This window comes from Fulmarus glacialis, unplaced genomic scaffold, assembly GCF_000690835.1.
Source record: "Fulmarus glacialis isolate BGI_N327 unplaced genomic scaffold, ASM69083v1 scaffold36868, whole genome shotgun sequence".
NCBI classification, from domain to species: domain Eukaryota; kingdom Metazoa; phylum Chordata; class Aves; order Procellariiformes; family Procellariidae; genus Fulmarus; species Fulmarus glacialis.
Genome location: NW_009228418.1, coordinates 5,134 through 25,691, shown reverse-complemented (window position 1 = coordinate 25,691; position 20,558 = coordinate 5,134). Strand labels below are relative to the sequence as shown.

Sequence of the window (20,558 nt, the reverse complement as noted above, 5' to 3'; positions counted from 1 at the left end):
AAAAAAGAAAGAAGGAACTTAGAGTGGTATTGACTGATTTAGTTACATTAAAAAAATTGGAAGATAAGTTGAGAAGGCAAAAATGCAATAAGCATACCAAAACAATCTTTATATATTCTGCCTTGTAATTAAACTATGAAATAACCATCTGCTTATGATTAAAACATTTTAGTGTTTGCTGTTTTGGATAGATTAAACACGCATACCAAAATATTAGACTTTTTCCTCTGCATGACAATTTTACCATACCATCCCTAACAATTAAAAAGTATGACACATCAATATTTTTATCTTGTACACTACGTATATACACACACATACACGCACACACAATTTCTATGGTGATGTTCACTGGATTCATCTTCCTGCTTTATGACACTTCAGAGCAGTGCAGAGCAGCTTAACCCAGAGTCTTAGACTGCCTATCTTTCAGATTCCCTCTGCTTCTTTCCATATTTTCCTCTGAAAGCAAGCAATCCCTCTCAGGTAGCCTACATTCTTGTAGCGATAAGTTTCCCCCCTTTTACAACTCTTCCACACACTTGACTTCCCATTCCTACTGCTATTTAGTTTTGAGACATCAATTTTCACATCAAATTACCAAAGCTTGGTGCATAAAAATATTCAATAAGCCTCAAGGAACTGTTATCTCAGTAACAGCTATCTCAGTAAGTACTGAAATGCAAACCTATGCTCAAACATATTTTAAAAGTTTAACTAGTAAAGTGAGCTTGAGGTACGGAAGCTTATCTGCCATCATCATTATTGGGAGAAAAACCTGTATGACAGGGTGGAGGGGCGGAGAGAAGGAAGAAGGCAGAGAGGAGGAAGGAAAAGGGGTGGTGTTTGATTTTATAAAGAAAGCCTTTTAAACTAACTTTAACAGAAAAGAAATTAACCATGTAATACTTGAATACTCAGAAAATTAATTCCATATCCAAGGATAAACACTGAAGTTCTGAAGAATTTTGTTGCTGTTGTATCCAACAACAGATGAAGCCCCACTTTAAATGCAAAACTCAAAATAAGAACTGAAAGTAACATTTCTGAGGTATTCCACAAGAACAAATGGTGGGGTTGATAATTAATGCATTTTGTTAATTGCCTCCAGGCACTCAGGCTTCAGGATGTCATTTGAGGCCAGAGACCCCTTGGCATCAATATTAAACCAACAGCTTTCAAAGCATGTCTAGCAACTACTGCTGACATAAACATCCAGCACCTAAATCCAGCCCAATGCTAATTCTGTTCTTCCGCATAACATTTCAGGATAAAAATACATCCTGAAATACACTAAAAAATAGCTGGGAGAAACCAGAGAGTACCAAATGCAAGAATGACAACTTCCAAACAGAAAAAAACCCCAGACCATCAGAATTTCTGCTGAGATGCCGTTGATAACCAATTAATAAATGATCACCTGTAAACCCAAGCAGAAAAGTAAAATTCATCCTTAGCCAATGTGAAGCTAGGCTTCATCAGGATGGAAGAGAAGCTTTGGAAAGCATACTGGAAAAATACCAACTATCTTTGTTGAATGCTCACCAAAAGAAGTCAGCAGATTTCCACATCAATACTTTATCATTACAACAGCAGCATGAAGGCACATCTGCAACCAAACCCTGCATCTCACTAACATCTCCAGCATACATAACAGTCATCAAAAAGTCAGTTTTCCCCAGACTCCAGTGGACAACATGCAAGGTTTGAAAGGAAACATCTCTAAGCCTTGCAGACCTGGAAGAAAAAGAAGGCAAATAAAAAAAAGGATGCAATTTGCATCACGTATTTCCTATGGCTGGTTTTTTACAAACATTTTTCAACTTGCCGTATCAGCTTAATGCTCCCTCAGTTAGAACAGCACGACTGTTTGCTGGATTACATGTTAAATGTGGTAAGAAAAATGACCTATTTTTAAAATAACCCAGCAAGAAGAATATGGTTATTTTTGAAAACCAAAAGCCCTCTTACTACATGGTTCTACAATCAGTTCCAACAGCACAGGAGAAAGTGGCAGCATACAGATGAGAAAAGGTGTTGGAGTATGGAGCTGCTTCAGCTACCAAAAGACATACTCATCCAGTGTACAGGTTAGGCACAAAGTATGACTTGGGAAGGGGCAGACACCTATTTTTCTAGAAGTGGCATTTTGGTCATTGTTGAAACCAGGACTGCTCCAATAAAGAGAAATTCTGAAAGAAAACTGAGCCAAAGATTTTTCTGTCAGTTTATTAAACAGTTGCATAGACTGAAGAAGGTTGCATCTGAATTGGATTACTGAACAGAGCTTTTGCTTGGGTGTGACTCCTAAAGCAGTTCCTTTGGTGCAGGTAGATACACTCTTTGGCTTTCTAAAGTGCAGTACTTTTAAGGGCCAGCTACTTTTAAGCGCTTGTGGGACTACGGGCAAAGAAAAAGGAAGCACTCTAAACCAACACCGCAAGGACCTCAGACAGATTTGCTTGACACACAAAAAAAAGGAATTATATTTTAATTAAGTCTTACAACTACATACCTTAACTAAGCTAGGAGCCTTGTTTAGTTTATCTAGGATAAGCAACTTATAGCCAGAATAAGAAATCCAGAGCCAGCATCCTCCTGGTCTTCATTTGCACTATTGACGCCACTGTTCAGTACACAGCAGTATCACATACATACATCACAGAAATACCAATACAAGAAATCCAGACGATTACGGAGAATTTAATTCATACATTTTGAGGACCAGAAGACCTAGCAGAGCATAAAGTGTATTCAAAATAACTTGCAAGCATAAAGCTTACTATAAATGTAAATACAATGAACATATATCCAATGATGCGTGCACTTTTGTTATAGGAATATGAATTAAACGCAAGCCCATGACATGGCAAGGTTCTTTTTAACAAAATAAAATAAGCCAGCACAAAAGAGCACTCAGTGCTCATCACTGCTCTTCTTCACAAGCAGTTCAAATATATTTTATCCCTTCTTCAACTAGATTACTGTCATTCCAGATTTTTTTACTTCAAATTCTTAAGACTTTAGTTCCTATTTAAAGAGAGGAAGAGAAAAATCATCAGAGTAACTTGGTCTCTTGCCGCAAGGCACTAATAGCTATACTACTTGTACCTCTAGCACGAGCCAAAGCATTGGTTCCCCTCCCCTGGAGACCACCACTCCCACAGATGATGCACCACAATCACTTTTATGAGTGCTCCTTGACTATTTTAGTATGAAGTCACCTAATTTCACATCAGCCTCAGCAATAATTAAATCAGCTCATTTGATATTGACACACTCGCATACTCACTTGCCATACTCAACTCTGGAGCAATGAGGGACAGTGATGAAGAGCCCCTGAGCTCCAACAGTTAACTCCCACTGCTGTTTCCAAACCCAACACAGGTCTATGGCCTCAGCTGTGTTAGGGAGCATGGCCATCTATGTATAAATTAGGAAAGAGAGCAGTGCTTCTAAGAGCCTATTTCGAAGTTTTCATTAAAACTCTGCATTAAAACAAAACAAAACCTAACTCCCTGTCTCTTTTGAGGAATGCACTTTTGAGAAAGCAACTTTCTGAAAGGGAAGCTATAATATTCTCAGCCTACAGGCCACTCACACTTCTGATGCAATCACTGCAGCTAATTAAAGTGATACTGACAAAGAGCCACCTATCTCTTTCTGTTTCCAAATTCTTGCAAAGAATTGTTGATTTTACCTTTTCTGACGTGGCCTTCCTCCAATCAAAGGAAAACAGGCTTTCACATTTCATATTACAACCAGGAAAAAAAAAACCTGCAGTATTTTTCCCTTCAAGCTTTCAAGAATGTCTACGGCACAGCAAAGAAGAAATTACTTAAAGTATTAAACTATCACTGTCTTAAAGCCAGGATACCCTACACCATCAGTAAAGACACCCACTCAAACAAGTAAACACGTTTCAAAAATAGTCACCTAAACATCCTCTAACACTATCAAATATTGATAACTTCTTTAAAGTATTACAGAGAAAAAATTAAGTCTCATCTGTACTGCCTAATAGCAATTATACACTGCCATATGACACACAGAACTATAATAAAAGTAGTTGTAGGTCAAATAATAGCAATGACTCAGTAAAGATAACCTGCCTGGTCTTTACTCTCAGAGGAGGGGGGGGTTTACCAGTCAAGTACTTTATGACTCACAGTACAGTATATTAGAAATTTTCTACATATTCTTTAGAATTGAGAGATTGCCCTTGTAGCTCAGTAGGTAGCTCTCCTGTTTCTGGCCTACGAGGTCATAGCTTTAAGTGCCTGCTGAGGAAACTTAAGAAGTTCCATCTATAAATAGAATGGCATTAGATGCTGCTACTCTAGCAAGGGTGGTTGCCTTTAGACAAGAAATTTTTATGGTTTTACCTGTTCTGATAAGAAAAAGAAATTTCACACAGAGAGGCACAGGATATTAGGCTACAGATGAATGACAAAGTAGGCTCCAAAATCCATTGTGACTTCAACTAGCATGAGACTTACAATTCTAGCATTATCAAACTACAATAAAGGCTGGAGAAAAATGCAAGAACAATAATTTTCCTTCTCAATGAGCATAAGTAATTAACGAAAATTACAGACTTTACAATATTTGAGACTGAAAAGAAACCTCCTAGGTACTGTCCAATCAAAATTCAACTTGTGACATCAAGAGGCAACTTCAATGCAAAACAAAGTTTGGAGGTTTTTATTAGTAACAAAAACATTTGAACATTCACAGCTCTCATCTTACTCTTTCTGAAAAAGTAACATATATCCTTAAGAGACATTTATTTAATTATCAGGGATTAAAATCATACTACTCTGCAATATATAAATTTTTGCTCCTCGTACCCATATATTTGAGGAGGCTTATTCAGCTTTCAGAATAACAATTACTTGTGACAAATTTAAGGATAAAGCCTATTTAAACCCTTATCTGAGTTTAGTTGTGCTTTAAACTGTAGTTACCTGGCCTTAGGGGAATATGGATTAAAGCTTAGGTATCACTTTCACTCAGACTGGCGATGTAATTTACTGTTCAATAAAGACAAAGGCTAACTCGCTACAGTGCCGACAGTTTTCCAGCACCTTTTCCACAATCTGCACCCACATGCCCAGGAAAACAAATTCAGTCCTCTGTAGGAGACAAAGCTGCAAATAGCATACTGCAAACAGTTTTGAGGTACAAACCCGTAAGTTTTGTTTGTATATGCACACCAAAAGGAAAGAAACAACAGTAATATAAAAGGAGATGATTTCACAAAGTCACTTCCTAGATCTCAGAGACACTAATATTATGCTCAAGTAAGAACAACAACAGGTCTTGCAAAATTCTGCAGTAGTTTAGCTTAGGAGGTTATTGTCCTTCCTGTATTAATCTCATTTGCCTAAGTGAAAAATCTGACTAGTTAAAAGTTTTCCACAGCTGGTTGAATTAAGCTAGTTGATCCTGCACTGGCACTGATCTATTGAACAGGATGTGGGTGTACAAAATGTCTCCCTCTTGCAGGTTTAGGTTTAGTAGTAGCACTAGTTGAAGCTGCATGTTGGAAGATTCACAAGAATCCCATCCTGGTCCTTTAATTCCACTACCAACATTTTGGTCAATAATGTACTACTATCCAAAACGCACACGAGGTTCTTTTCTGCTCTTCAGATGCTTCTACAAAGGAAGACTACATCAACAGACAACTGCTTTGCAGCATCAGCCTTCGTCCTAGGGCCTCTTCCCATATCATTGTATTGAAGAGCAGGCACATGAGAAAGATAATAGCCATTGTACCACACAATGGGATGCCTGGTCTCACCCCTAATCTACTCCCAATTTCACTTACATCCACTGTCTCCGCTGCTGGATGCTGCAAACACGCTTACTCCAATCCTACGTGGTTATTTCTCAAGAAGCTTCTTTAAGCGGATGTCTGTATGAACATTTCTTCTCTCTACCAACACTTTTTCTGAGCAAAAAAACTGCTGTGCTTCCACCCTTGGATCCAGAGAGAAAAATCCAACAGCACTAGACAGCACTAGCTCTCCAAGATGGCTTACAGCTGGTACATGACACTAATGATGACTGCATGTGTTTCCCTGCAACAGGTCTTTTGTCAACACAGTGCTGCTTGAAAATAGGTCTTCCATGACTCATTGCCTCTTCCAATCCCTTTTTTATTGGGCATTTTGTGGGTTGGTTGCATTTTTTTGCCTCAAACTGACTTAAGCCCAAAAGAAAAAAAGAAAAAAAGCTTTATACAAATGTGCTTCCTTTTGGCTGCTTCACATTATTTAAAAGGGGAAGGAAAACTTGTATGCATATAGAATTCCTCTATACAACATCATTGTTTGCTTCAGAACTTAACTTCATCTGTTTTCAGAAGGCACTTTCCCCAGTCTTGTTAATTACCACAGAGAATGTGGTACAGTATCAAGAGGCTTGCAAAGGCTGATTAGATTCAGCTAGTGGTCATTACGTGTGCATCCTGTCTCCGCTTGCAGGTCCAAAACCGCTGTAAGGAGGAGAGGAGAAATCTAGCACTCCGCGACTTCCGCTCCTATCATCTACACAAACAAAAGGTCTGAAGTAAAATAAAGCTAAGCAGCGTCTGAAAAATCCTCCTCTCCTGCAACGAAAGCATTTTCTTTTCATATGAGAAAAAACTAATGATAAGCAAATTTGTATGCATCTCCGGGAATATCTTTATTAGCCTCCCTTCCTTTTCAAGGTGGTGGGCTTAGTATCTGAATGCTGAGAGGTAAAATTCAAAGACAGATAACACATGGTCTAAGATGAATTACCCCTGGGTTGTTTTTTTTTGTGACCTGATACTCTGAAATTGCAACATACAATGCAAAAACAGTCTTGCTAATAAAAATTATTTCCGTTTTGGTGATGATTTTGCTAAAAGGGGTAGAAGAATGCCATTTTCACAACTTTGTGATCAAAAAAATCTCCTATGCAAAGCCTTACCCAGAATCAAAACACTTTACAGTATTTTACAATAAATACCAAAAAAACAAGCACTAGTTAATACAATAAAATATTTCATACAGCCACAACTGACACTTTAATTTGAAAGCTTTCACAATTTTTGGTTTTAATATGGAGAAGTCACTGAAAGCTAACTGAAAGTTTAGCTGAAATGTGAGCTACTCCAAATATTTTATTAAACATTAATTTAGTTACTCTAAAAACAAATAAGAAGGAAGAGAAAATCTCAGTAAGAACTATTATCTACTCAATAGCATACAGAAATACATCTTGATTGTTTAACACTAACAAGTTTAATACGTGCAAACTACTTTTGAACTTCGGTAGCTTAGCAGTGAAAGGTTTGTATCTGTAAACTTTTCTAACAGGTGGCAATCAAGTTTACTAATATAAAACAGAACCAAAGCATCTTCAAAAAATTGAAGCAAAATATGTTGAAGACAATAAAATTTTGTAAGACAGCTATGTTTACATCATTTCAAGGTGAATTTTGACACATTATAAAAATGAAAAAACAGCTTCAGATATCAGAAGAGACACAGCTGAGCTACAGCTGCATAAACAGAGCCACTGTGATTCCCAATGCACAGTGTACACATGCTGAAGGGATGAGATGCGACTCATACTTTGTTCATTGAAATGCTAGTGCAGTGGAGTGTAGCTAAGTGATATCATCATATGCCTCCTCTCTGTAGCAGTCAGCTTCCAGGAGCAGCAATCAGCAGGTATGATTTCTTCTTAGAGAACACGGAGGAAAAAAAAAAAAAGCATCGTGCCTCAAGTATATAAAAGCTACAGAATTATTAGCATCTTTATACAGAAAATACACATGTTTTTATAGAAAGTCAAAAAATGAAGACAGAACAGAGGATGCATCTTATTCAGTTAAATAACTTTGTTATCACCACTTTGATTTTTATAGGCAAATCAAAACACTGGCAGTATTACTGCAAGTTCCCAATAACCCTCATGATGATAAAAAATAAAGCCAAGTCAGCTTGATTTTAAATGCTGAGCAAAAATCAGTACGAATATTGTCAAACTCAGTTTTGATTAGTGTTTATCTCAAACAAGAACAAACTACACTCAGCTCACGTGATTCATATCTATCCAAGTTTTAAATGATGGCAAATTGGTTTAGAAGTTACCTAAAACCCTGAAGGAGGCAGAACCAGGGGGTGTACTAAACACTTCCAGTTATAACAAATATAAAACTGGAGTAAAAGCAATTAAAGCTTTTTAGGAACCAATTCACATTGGTCACACCAGTCACTTCTATAAGACCGCAGGGGATGTTTACCTAGCTTCATGGTTCTTTCACCCTTGTCACAAAGAACAACATTTCACGGATTATCAGTTACCAAACTCCCCATCCTGCCCCTAAAAGGCAGCTACAGCTCCTCTGCTGTGGAGTCAGAGCACTTCCAGGCAGAGGAGCAAAGCAGGAGCTCCCCTACCTGCCTGCACTCCCCCAGAGTTGTGTCACCGCAGGCGGCTCACACGTTCCTCTGCAGGACTGGAAGACCAGGTGACGGCATGCAGGTGAGTTCAAGTTCTTCCACAAAAGCCAATGTTGCCTGCCCTACTTCAAACACTGGGCATCAAATTCTAAGTTTTTTTTATTTATTAAAAGGAGCATTTGATAGCAAAGTACTTTCACAGACAAATTTCCTTCCAATTCCTGTAACTTTGAAGAGAAAGACTGGGTTTCATTACAGAAACTAAAAATAAGAGGAAAATGTGGAACATATTTTCTAGAAAACTAGGACTGGGGGATATCAGTCCTAGGGGGCAAGAGACACTCAAAAACATGAAGCGCTCTGGCTGTTTAACATCCAGTACATTAGGGACTAATGTAGCAGGGACTAAATACTGACATCTACCATTTTCTTCACCAAAGCATTATTTAAGAATAATTTGTAAATTTGCACTTGTAACAAGGTTGCCATTTTTAGTCCACCATAAAAAGAAAGTAATTTTCTACAAGTACTTGTGACTGATCTGCCATAAAAGTTGAAAGGTGGTTAAAGACATGCAACTTGGGAAGAAACACTATTACAATCTTCAAACAGCCTGCCTTCTGCCACCACGAAAACATTGCTGCCTCAGTTAAAACCGTAATACACCTGAAACATGGAAAGTAGAACTGTCAGAAATGTTTCAAATTAAACAGTGAAACTCAGAAGATGAACAAAGCTGTAACTACTTTAAAGCATGTGTCAGGTTACTATGGTACTAATGCTGTAGACGCCACTATCCAGGACAGAAAACAGTTTTAAAATAAAATTCCCCATTCACTCAACCAGTAAGTAAGCAAGTATATCTGTTTGAGGTTTTCATAATTGGATTCGGCCAAAAATAAAATAAGCCCCTACGAAACTGGGATAACCTCTGAAATGTTTTTTTAAAGTGTATTGAGATCAAATGGTTTATTTTAAATATCAGTAATTCATTTTCAGTTTGTGCACTTTAATAGAAAAAAATCTATAGGAAGTATCAAAACCCAAGAATGTATTGCTCTATTCTGTATAGGAAAACTTACTCATCTTGTTTGCTGAGCTAAAAGAATCTACTTCATACTGTTACTAACCAGGTACAAAAATACAGTGGCGCTCAACACAAACTTACATCTCCTTTTACTTGTCCTATTACTCTACCACGTGCTGTTCTCACACATGTTGCTGTTTTAGAGATATTAAAATATACCTTAGACATAAAAACAATGTTTTCATTGATTTAATGAATACTTTGTCTCCCAGGGAAAGTAACAGTGTATCTAGGATATGGAAATTTGAAGGCTGAAAATCCATAACCATTTCAAGGTGGGGGTACTTTCCTTTTTTAAATGAAGTAAGGGAAGTAGAGAACTAGCCAGACAGAAATAAATCTTGTTTCTCCTGAGCTTTATGCCATGCAAGAAACAGTCTAGGTAAACACCACACAGAACTTCCACAGTTCCAACAGAAATGTAATTATAATTACTTTGAGAGTATTACAGCTGCAGCTCACCTATGTGCCCTGTGGTGGATAAAGTAATAGGCAACAACCTTCTTCAAAAACTGTCTCATAACACAGAGGTAACAACAGCAAATTCTGTTACGGCAGCTAAAAAAACCGCAAACCTTTTGTCCTAAAGAAAACACAGTTCAACACATTCTCAATGAATAAAGAAAACAGGATCAAAACCTTTAGCCTAGGACTATAACATACCTTCAGTGAGATTCCCAAAGTTTGGCTCATGGTACTCAACAAAAGCTCTCCATTCCTAGCTAGCCACTTCCTTGCCTATCATTACCTTAATTAATACAACTTGGGTAAGTTAATTCTCAAACTGCTTTTTGCAAAAATACCAACTGAACCAAGCTAAGTCAAAGCCTAACAAGCCTTTTTTCAACACACTCAGGCATGCAGACCTTGAAGTCTACAGCACAAACCCTGCAACAACCTGCTTCTGACTTTCTGCCTGGCATCCAGAAATAAGACAAGACCAATCCTCCAAAGGGCTCTGCTTCACATGCTAGCCATTAACATCGGCAGCAGTAGTGCATACTACAACAGCATAAAGACAGGGAGCAACGGTTTCAGTGCTCAAAGGTGAAAATTTGTTCCAGATCAACTCAAAACCTTACTGAAAACAAACGCTAAATTTTTCATGCTTTGAAAAAGCATGGTCCCCAGATCACTTCCTAGTGCATCTCTTCTTAAGAACATTTTATCATTCTCCTCTTCTTCTTCAGCAACACCTCCTTTCCAGCTTACTGACACACAAAGCCTCACCTTCCCGTCCACTGCCTACTCCCCTTTAATAGCAGCAAGCTGTCTAGGTTCCTTTTAAGTCAGCTTCTACATGACTGCAGAGATTCAGTGCCTGCTCGCCAAGGCTGAAAACTGGTGGCCGATCTCAGGGCACTAGTTCCTGAAGACACACAGTCCATTAAGAACTTGGACCAAACCCTGGGAAAGGGCAACAAAGCAGCTTCATCCTCTCAGAATCTGGAAAGTTTAAGGATTTACAAAAACAGTTTAGTTTCTATAATCTGATAGAAACCATGCAAACTCCAGGTATGCCACAGACTCATAAAAAGGGATTTTTTTATTGGAAATAATTTTGACAGGTAGGTGGGTGTAAAAACATTACAGCATATAAAAAATGTTTATACATTTTTATAATATAAGTTGGCATGGTATGTTGAAAACTTCAGTGAGTTACAGGTTTTAACCAGAGTTTGTGCTGTGTAACCTTTTTTTTTTTTTTTTTAATGTACTAGAGGGCTATTACGAGGCTTTTAGTGCCAAATCTTCATTTTTATAGTACTGTGGGGAAAGGAAAGTAGAACTAATACATACTTTCCTGGGGGGTGGGGGGGGGTGGGAAATAGTTTTAATCTCTCAACCACAAAATTTTGCATTAGCTTTTTTTATTATCATCCCTAAGTAATATTTAGAAAGATCTTTGTGTTTATTGGGCAATCAACACAGAATTTCTACTTCTGTTCATCACTAGCTTGTGTTCTAGCTAAAACACCTAGCAAGAGCAGTATAGGAGGCAGGATTAGGATTTTAAAAAGAAAAAGGAAAAAGTGCTATTTAAGAAGTGATTCCATTATCTTTTTTGCTCCCAAAGAAGAAACACAGCAACAATCATTTCACAATCATCACATTTCAGAATGAAAAAAACCGAAACGTATAACAAGTAAATGCAAGACTAGATTAGAAGAAACAGATGTTAATACAAAATAAGTATCCAAATGGTTTAAAAACCCACAACAGTCTAATTCCTCTTTCAATCCCCAAAGAAAAATACAAATGGTGTTAACCCTTTTAATAGCTACCTAAAACAAATGCTTAGGATTATTCAACATATAGATTAAAAAGCATCTTCTCCACTAGCTATTGTATCAATCTGTTCCTTAACAAGCATTTATGATACAAGTATCAAAACAGAGCAAGTATAAAGAGTTTATCACTTGTTCTCAATTGACACCAGGCAAAACAGTAATTACAGTCCCAGGATAGCAATGGATTTGGGGAAGTGATGCCCCCCTTTTTTCTAGGGATACTGTAGCAATGGTTCTTGAGTAGTTACAAATATTTAAAATACACTGATGTATTAGTATAGCCTTCACATACCTAACTAGTTCCTAAAACGATGCACAAGTTCAAAAGACTTACTTCACCCTACCCAGTAACGATCTGGCTTCGCCTTTTCAAAATGTCTTAAATACTATTAACTGCTTAGCTACAACCAATAACCCATAGTTTTCTATTCTACTTAAAGTATGCATCAAACGACTTTAACAGAAAATAGTAGTACTAGGTACAAAATATAAATAAGGCCAAGTTTTCAAAAGACAAGTAAAGCTCCACACACCCACGAACAGTTATAGATGGCTTTCAGGTACTAAAAGACCTTAAAAGCAGCCAACGTTACCAAAAGCATGTCCTGTTTTTCAACAGTGTAAGCCTAAGAACGCAATACCTTTCCCCACAAAGTTTGTCTCACTTGATGGAAAACACAGTACCAGCACTCTGCACCAAATCAGCGTCTAAGTATTCTTGATGCATAATAAATTGCATTTGACTGAGGTAGCATACTTACCTATTCACCAAGCATGCAGACGGTAGAGGCACATCAGTTCACTGCTCTGTATAAATATGCTTCAAAAAACAAGCTCATGGGAGCAAGGGTTCTAAGCATCTAAATCAGTACTATAAGATAGTAATATTCCATGCCTTTGGGTTTTGTTTTAGAAACACCCTGCCCACAAAAAAATTTTTGCTCCAATCACCAAATAAAAAGTATTTCTGTTTTTTTGTTTATTTTGTTCTATTGTTTCATCACTCACTACATAATAACGGCCAACCAAAAGACAGGAACAAAGGTGTCCCGTTTCCTCAAATCTGCACAAACATTAAGCTCAATCTTTTCAGACCAGAAGCCTTTTTCAACACTCAAAGTGTATTGCAAACCAACATACGCTTTCAACAAGCTTTTAAGTGCCAAGTTTGTAAGTGCTGTTAATATGACTCTGAAGGCCAGTTCAGTATTGTGGTAATAGGTGATGAAAGAGAGAATCGAAGCCCTTGGTCTAACTGAAAAACATTCAGAATTCACAGAAATGGGAGCAGGGTGTGTGTTCAAGACTCAATATAAGTCTCACAGAAATCAGGAAAAGGAAAGGAGTGAGGCTTGCCCTGCGAGGAACTGAATCCCAGAGTCTGCTACTAACTCCGTATTTTCATTTTCTACTTCCATTTCAGCCTTTTATTATCCTCCTTTATAAAACTAAACAACTCAACTGCCATGCACTGCTGGCAAAAGACAACAACAAACCATTACTGCAGACTTCCAAAAACCCAGTTCCTTTTTAAGTGTTCAGCACAATGCCAATAAAGACAGACATGCCCATTATATAGCAGAGGATAGGGATTTTCTTGGCTGGAAAAACCCAAAACCTGATGACTTTGAATTGAATGGCAAAAGTTAAAATTGCAATGGATATTTGTTCTACAGTTCTTAGAGTACAACAGTGCTGTCCTTAAGCTATAGAGAGAACATATAAATAAGTTTACATACGCATCAGATGAAAGATCCCATCACAGGCGTTAATATGAGACAAGAAGGAATTTCCTAAGCCTTGGCCAGTGTGGGCTCCTTTCACAAGGCCAGCAATATCCACCACATTCAGAAAAGCTGGAATTTTGCTGAAATACAAAAGTTAAAAGTTTCAGTAGTAAAGCATATTAGCCAAAACTTTTAGCACAGAAGTAAATTCAGAACATGAAAATCTGACATTTCTTTTTTGTAGAACAAGTTCTACACGACAGTAGCTCTCTTCCTTATTTAATGCGCAATGTATAAAAGACAAGATTCCCCCCTCCCATGTCAAACATCAACCATTCTTTAATTTCTCTGTCATTATTCATGTAAAATGAAGTAAACGAGTTTCTAAGTGTGGAATCATACTGACAACTATACGAATAATCAACCAGGCCTGGAACACTGAGGCATGAAGGCAGTCATCTGTAACAAGCAGTTTTCATAGTACCAGAGGGATAAGACACATAAATGGCCATTGCACTCTGCTATCACACACCTCTAAGGTTATTGTTTAGTTCAGTAAGTTAAACAACTTTCTCAGAAGAGAAGGACATTTTTTTAATACAGTGGTAATTAAAACTAGCAGTGATCAGAGTTATGCAAACAATTTGAAAGAAAGCAGAAAACAAGTTAAGATGAAGCTGGCATTATAATATAAACAGCTGTGATGTTTTCCACCATAGTTAACAGCAATGGGTTAGCAGACATGTCTACACGACATTTTATACAGAAACAACAGAATAGCTCAAATTAGCTTACAAAAAAAGGGAAAAAAGCTTTTAGAGCTATGGGAAACGCATATGGCAATTTATAACTGCAAGCCTTTTATCTCTGCAGATTCTCAAGTTGTTTTAAAATGAGCAAATAACTTAATGGGCATTAATCTTTTCAGGTATATTCTAAACTAAATTACTTCTCAAAATCCAGCTGAGTCAGGGGAAAAAAACCCTAAAACTTTGCGATAAGGTGTTGACTAAAAGCACCTTCATATGGTCTATGCAAATGACACCGCCATCATACACAGTGGCAGACACAGAACCATGCTGAAATGCTGCAAATTCCTCACTTGCAAAAATACAGAAACCGCACACCATAGTCATCAAGATCTCCAACTTGATGACTTCAAAATAAGTAACTGGAACACTACTTAATTTCCATCAAACACTTTAAATTATCACCATTATATTCATTAGCACTATGCTAAGATTAATACAACAGTTCACTATTTTACTGACAGTAAGTATAATGGAAAACACCCAAATCCATAGCTTTAGTAACAACGATGAGAAGGGTGTGACTTACGCTATGCAGTCTGCATCAGCATAGAATGCCAATTTGTAAACTGGTGAAAAGCCTTCTTTTATAGTGAGTGTTCTTCAACATGAGATTCAAATCTAAAGATGTAAGTTGTGTGGTCTACCTTAAGATGTCATTTCCAAAGACCTACCATTGCAGTGCTGCTCACAGATGGAAGCAACCACATAGGTATGAATGAGTGCTGGGGATGACCTAGCCAGTGACCTCCTAGCCAACCCTACACAGAAACCTTCTCTGAACAGCGTTACACTTCTGAAGTCTTTACTGTCCACATCCCAAACTGAGCTTTATTTTTATTGGTGTGACAGCTTGCTGATAAATATATTTGGTTTTTCAAATATTGAAATATTTGACAGCATGACCGCTGCAAACTCCACTAGCATCAGAAAACCACCCTTTTCTTATTCTGATGCCTGGTGTGGCAGCTATGGCCACTACAGATTTCCTGTAGTTAGGGAAATCTATGGATCATAGTCCCTGCTCAGAGCAATGGGCTTAGGTAGAACAAAACAAGTTTCCAACTTTTTTTTTAGTGCTATCCCACTTCCATTTAACTGCAAATAACATAACACAGTTTAATATTAGCAGATATGCTGCCTCACTTGAAACGAACTCCCTAATTTTGGAAGAGATGATCCATTAGAGACTGTCTTAGTATGCAAATTCAACATTTCTGGAAGTGTGGTGACCTAAGAGCAAAAGATCTTACCCCGGTTTTGTTTTCGATCTTCCTGTAACACTTCCCGAGAAAAATGATTTCTTTCAAGTAAACTAATTTCACAATACGAAATCTTTTTCTTTACCAAGGTGAAGTTCAAAGTATCACTGAACCTGACAGGTGTAATAAATTAGGAACTTAATGACATGTTTCATGTCATTAATACCTTTGTGATGCACTTAGAAACAAGCATGAATAGAACACAATACCCAGAAGAGCGAGTTTAAAAAAATACACAAGAAAATATTTACAACATAGCATGAGTTACTTAAATTCAGGTACACAATATGTTGACCTTTAGCTTTAAGCTTCACTAGGTCCATGAAAAGAAGTGCCCATATTTGGGAAGACAGATGTTGTCTAATGCAAGTTAATGCTGTTGAATGCAGTAGAAAGGACATGAATATAAGTACATTCTGAAATAAACAAACTTTGAAAATGTCACATTTTTGTCCCACTATGGTCTTCTTAGCAAACTATCTTTTTTTTTTTAACTACCAGTACACAAACTCAAACAGAAACAGCAAATCCTTAAGTTTAATACACTACCAAGAGTAATGCACATTCTGAAGACAGAAACCAATAGCTCTGTTAATGCACTAACCCAATAACTCCTTTTGCCTGACAGAACCGCAGAGCTAATACATACCTCAGAAGAAACAGCAGCAACTTCCCGGTCAGAATTGTTATAATTCCTTGCTTTTTGACACATAACTTAAGTCAACAGCAAGTTAGAAAAATGCCACTCTAAAGCACTTCTCCATTGTCATCTTAAACTGTGTTTTAAGAAAAACAAGGGTGGTGTTAGAAATGTTGTTCTTCTGTGCTCCCCTCTCATCATTCTGGTAGGATTAGCTTCCTGTGCCAGCCATCAGAAGAATTCACACTTTCACTACAAAGATGCCACATTAGAGCAAGAGAGATACCTTCATATGCAGATGGACCTCTCTATCACCAGAATCAACCTCATTTGCTAGACAATGGAAAGAAAACCCCAGCACATTTATTTTGCAATTGACTAATATGAGCAAGAGACCTTTGAAGACCAGTATCCGGGTTTCCAGGATGTTTTCTCACCTTCACCTTGGGTACCACAAAGCTAACATTCCAAGCAAAATAAAACCATTCCCATTCTTGGCAGTCCCTTTCCTAAGCCTAAATCTCTATTTCATCATAGAAAGATGAATACAGAGAAAAGCAGAAAAAGGCATGAACTAGTCACACTTGCCTATGCGCTGAAGGACAAAGAGTAAACATTATGAAACTAAATAACAGAAAATACTGCAAAGAATGGGGGAAAAGTACCATATATCTCGACTGTGCTTTATTTCTTTTAAATGTAGAAGAATTAACTGGATTGTTCCTTTTTTTTTCCCCCTCCTCTAAACAGATTAATTTCCATTTCTTAAGATTCGTTAGTCAGCATTAGCATAATGTCACTGAGCCTCAAATGATCATCAGGAACAGGCGGCATCAACTGATCATTTGTACAAATCATTGCAACACCAACCTACCATAAAGCATGTCACAGGAATTTACAATATGAAACACTACCAAATCCAGAAGTATCTCTATATTTTAAGCGTAGGTATAATCCTTGAGCAAGGATTTTTTACCTCACTTAGGAATACAGCAACAGTGGTTCTGTGTTAGCATACTATTTCACTGTACGAGTTACTGTGCAACAAAGAGCACAAGACTCACTGGGCCAAAGACAGTACAGTTTTGTGGTCCAGTGGTTACGGTATTTATTCAGGAATAAGAGACTTACGCATCCATAGGGTTATGCATTTTGCAGGGGAGGAGGCCTATTTCTCACCAACTTTATTTCAAACTTCTGTCCAAAACAGTTATTTAAACAGGCAAGAGGAGTTTCTTTACCTGACCTGTTTGTTCAGTACAGTAGTACTGAACAGTACAATGCAACCCGTTACCTTTCTTCTGTTAAAATGCACACACACACAGTATCTGCAATTTGTTGTGCATCTTTTTTTTTTCCAAAATTTGAGGTGAAGAGGCATACATTCATTTCTCAAGTTTCCACAAGTAATAGTTTAGTTGAGAAACCTCGCAGGCAGCATATACCTGAAGCTTTGACTTAGATTGAAACATCATAACCAAAATGCTGTTTCTCTCCCTGGGTTTTTATTCTTCTAGGTTTCCACTATCCCTCTTCTCCAATGAAAACAATATCCCAACAATTTCTCTGCAGCATTTACCACAGTTTACCGAAATCTCACATCCACCAGGAGACCCTGGAAAGCCACAGGACAGCTTCAACTAAGTTCAAAATGCAGCAATTTTCCAGTAAGCCTGATTGATAATTCTCATAACACAGTCGCTTTTTATTCATTTCTTGAATAGTTCAAGAAATTTCTCTCAACTCAAACTCTACCTGATCCTAGGTCCTACATACCAAAAAGGCCAGATTCTTCAGTATTAGGTAAAATGTCCAGCTCCCCTTTTCTCTTCGGTAAAGCCAAATGTGCTATTCATCTCCTGGTTCCAGCACAGGCTCTTCTGCCTTTAAAAGCTGTTATTTGAAATCTGTTAGAAAAGGGAAACTCTTCTTCCTTCCCGAAAATTCCTATAACTTAAGTAGGAGTCATCCGTTAAGAGTTCACAAATGACCTGAAGTAAAAGTAGCAACATAGAAGGAGAACATGTATATTGTGACAACTTCTTAGAAAGCCATTCAACTGTCTGTCCTCACCGCTATTTTTGGCCCATTTCCAAACAAAAAAGAACAGTTCACAGTCCCTCTCTCTTCCAGGAGACTGTACTCCCTATTACAGCTTCTGCAGTCAATCTTGCAAGCAGTTTTGACCAATGTAAGCAAAATACTTCACAGGGTAATTAAAGGAATCTGCTCCTGAAGAACTAGGTACTGCAGATGAATCCTGGTCATTTCTATGCAAGAACAATTCCATTAATAGCATTTTATCCATGATACTGACAAACAAGACTTGAACCTAATAGCACATGAACTAGAAGTGAAAAATCCGCTAATTAAGTTTCACTTACATGAATTATAAAAAGGTAAAAGATTCAGCGTGGATTAAGACACATACTCAGCATCCCGTGTATATCAAATGCCTGCATTCTCAAACTATTCAATAAGTTATTACACCAACAAAATACAACTAATTAAATTTTGCCTTCTCCCACCAGGCAGAAAAGATGGCTCAAGTCACCGCTACTTAAGGTCTTTCATTCACTGCTGGCAAATTATTCATTTGCAATGCTAGAACAAGCATCACAGCCAAGTTTATTTACACAGGCTCAGAACTAACTGAAGAGCAGGCAAACTCAGTAACACAAAGGAAGAAGCACATTAACAACAAGATATACTTGCCAATTTTCAGTTGTCTTTTGTAAAAAGTGGGATTCTCTTACAGATGCTCATATGCCAGAGTTGCATCCAGCTAAGTTATTCGTGTTTGACTCTGGAATTACAGGTGGTTTTCATTTACATAAATGCTCTTTTTAAACCTCAAGTATGTCCCACATGATGTCATTCAAAAAGTCCCACTACTGATCTGGTTTTTAAGTAGCACTTTCCACCAACTGATTACATAATTTTGACTTCAAAACTTTATCAAGTATCTGAGTATGCTATCCTACAACAAGTTCAAGAGAACTTTTATTTAATATTACAGGACTTTCATGACCTAGACAACAATGGAAGTTACTCAGATTTAGTTCAGTAACCATCGCTTGAGCACTAAAGATCTGAATGCATGAATTTTAATCTACAGCGCAACAGAACAAACCAAAGCCATTTGCTGACAAAACGGACAGAGATCCTGAAGTACACTGGATAGGGCTAGAGCTGAAGAGGGCACTAGAAAAGTTGCACTTTCATATTATCCTCCTGTGAGATAACCAGGATTGCTTTAAACTTTAAGCTTGAAAAAGACATCCAAGATAGATTAAAAACAGTCTAAGTTAAACAGAAATGTTTGTGGTTGCAGTAAGCACTGTGTTTTGTGAACACATATGTGCAAAGGCAACACACCCACTTACAGGTGCAAACAAACAAGGAATTAAATGAATACTGATAACTTGAGAAAGGATGAACCAAACTACTTACATTTTACTCGTTCCTGCTTATAATCCCATTTGATTTTAACCAGAGGAGGAAGCAGAAACATAGACTTTAAAATCACTTTTTTTATTAATGTTTTCACACAGGTTGATTATTATCAGCCAATAGAGTCCGTCAGTTTTAACTATTTACAGTTAAAACATAGCTTAGGCTTACACTACTTCTACCTGAGTATTTCTTAATCATATTAATCATATAGTTTAAAGTAAAGAAGAAAGAATGCAAATCATTGCAGTGAGGAGATTACTTGGGGCACAAAATTTTAAAAAAAGAGGAAATAGCAGTTTCCTCCACCCTCTCACTCAAAATCTTTTTGAGGCTTGAATCAAGTGTCACCACTGAGACTCACCTCCTGGTCAGGCACAGTACGCTACAGCTGTGGTAGTAGGCAAGACCCTACAGGCTAAGCCTGGTGGGTATATATACTCAGAGGCTTTCAAGATACTTGTGAGTTATGACACAAATCACTTGTCCTAATGACATCAGTTTGACATACTTGCACTAAAAAATATTTTTAGACTTAAGGTGATTAAGCAGCACCCTAATAAAATTTAGAACAAAAAATGCACGAGAATAGCTTTATTAAAGCTTTTATTAAGTTACTAAAATTTCTTTAGATGTGCTACACACACAGTTCTTTTCTTGCATAAGAAACCCATCACTTCTAAGCACAAAATGTCCCGTTAAAATATTAACTGCAGTTAACAGATCGACTGTTTCTGGCTTTCAAGTCCCAATTTTCAAGGCAGAAGCTACCTGCTGCAATGATGAACATCTCTTTTCCATTTTAGAATTAGCAGATCTCACACTCTGCTTAAGATTCATGGGGG

General features: G+C 37.4%; 1 protein-coding gene across 1 annotated transcript in view; it reads right to left on the bottom strand.

Annotated features, from left to right (window-relative positions):
- The window catches only part of OLA1 (Obg-like ATPase 1), a 102,457-nt gene that overhangs the window by 78,593 nt on the left and 3,306 nt on the right, over nucleotides 1–20,558 (bottom strand). Inside the window, exon 2 of the mRNA XM_009583470.1 lies at nucleotides 13,562–13,689. Within this exon, the coding sequence (XP_009581765.1) occupies nucleotides 13,562–13,565 (4 nt within the window). The 5' untranslated portion in view covers nucleotides 13,566–13,689. The remainder of the gene's footprint in view (nucleotides 1–13,561; nucleotides 13,690–20,558) is intronic.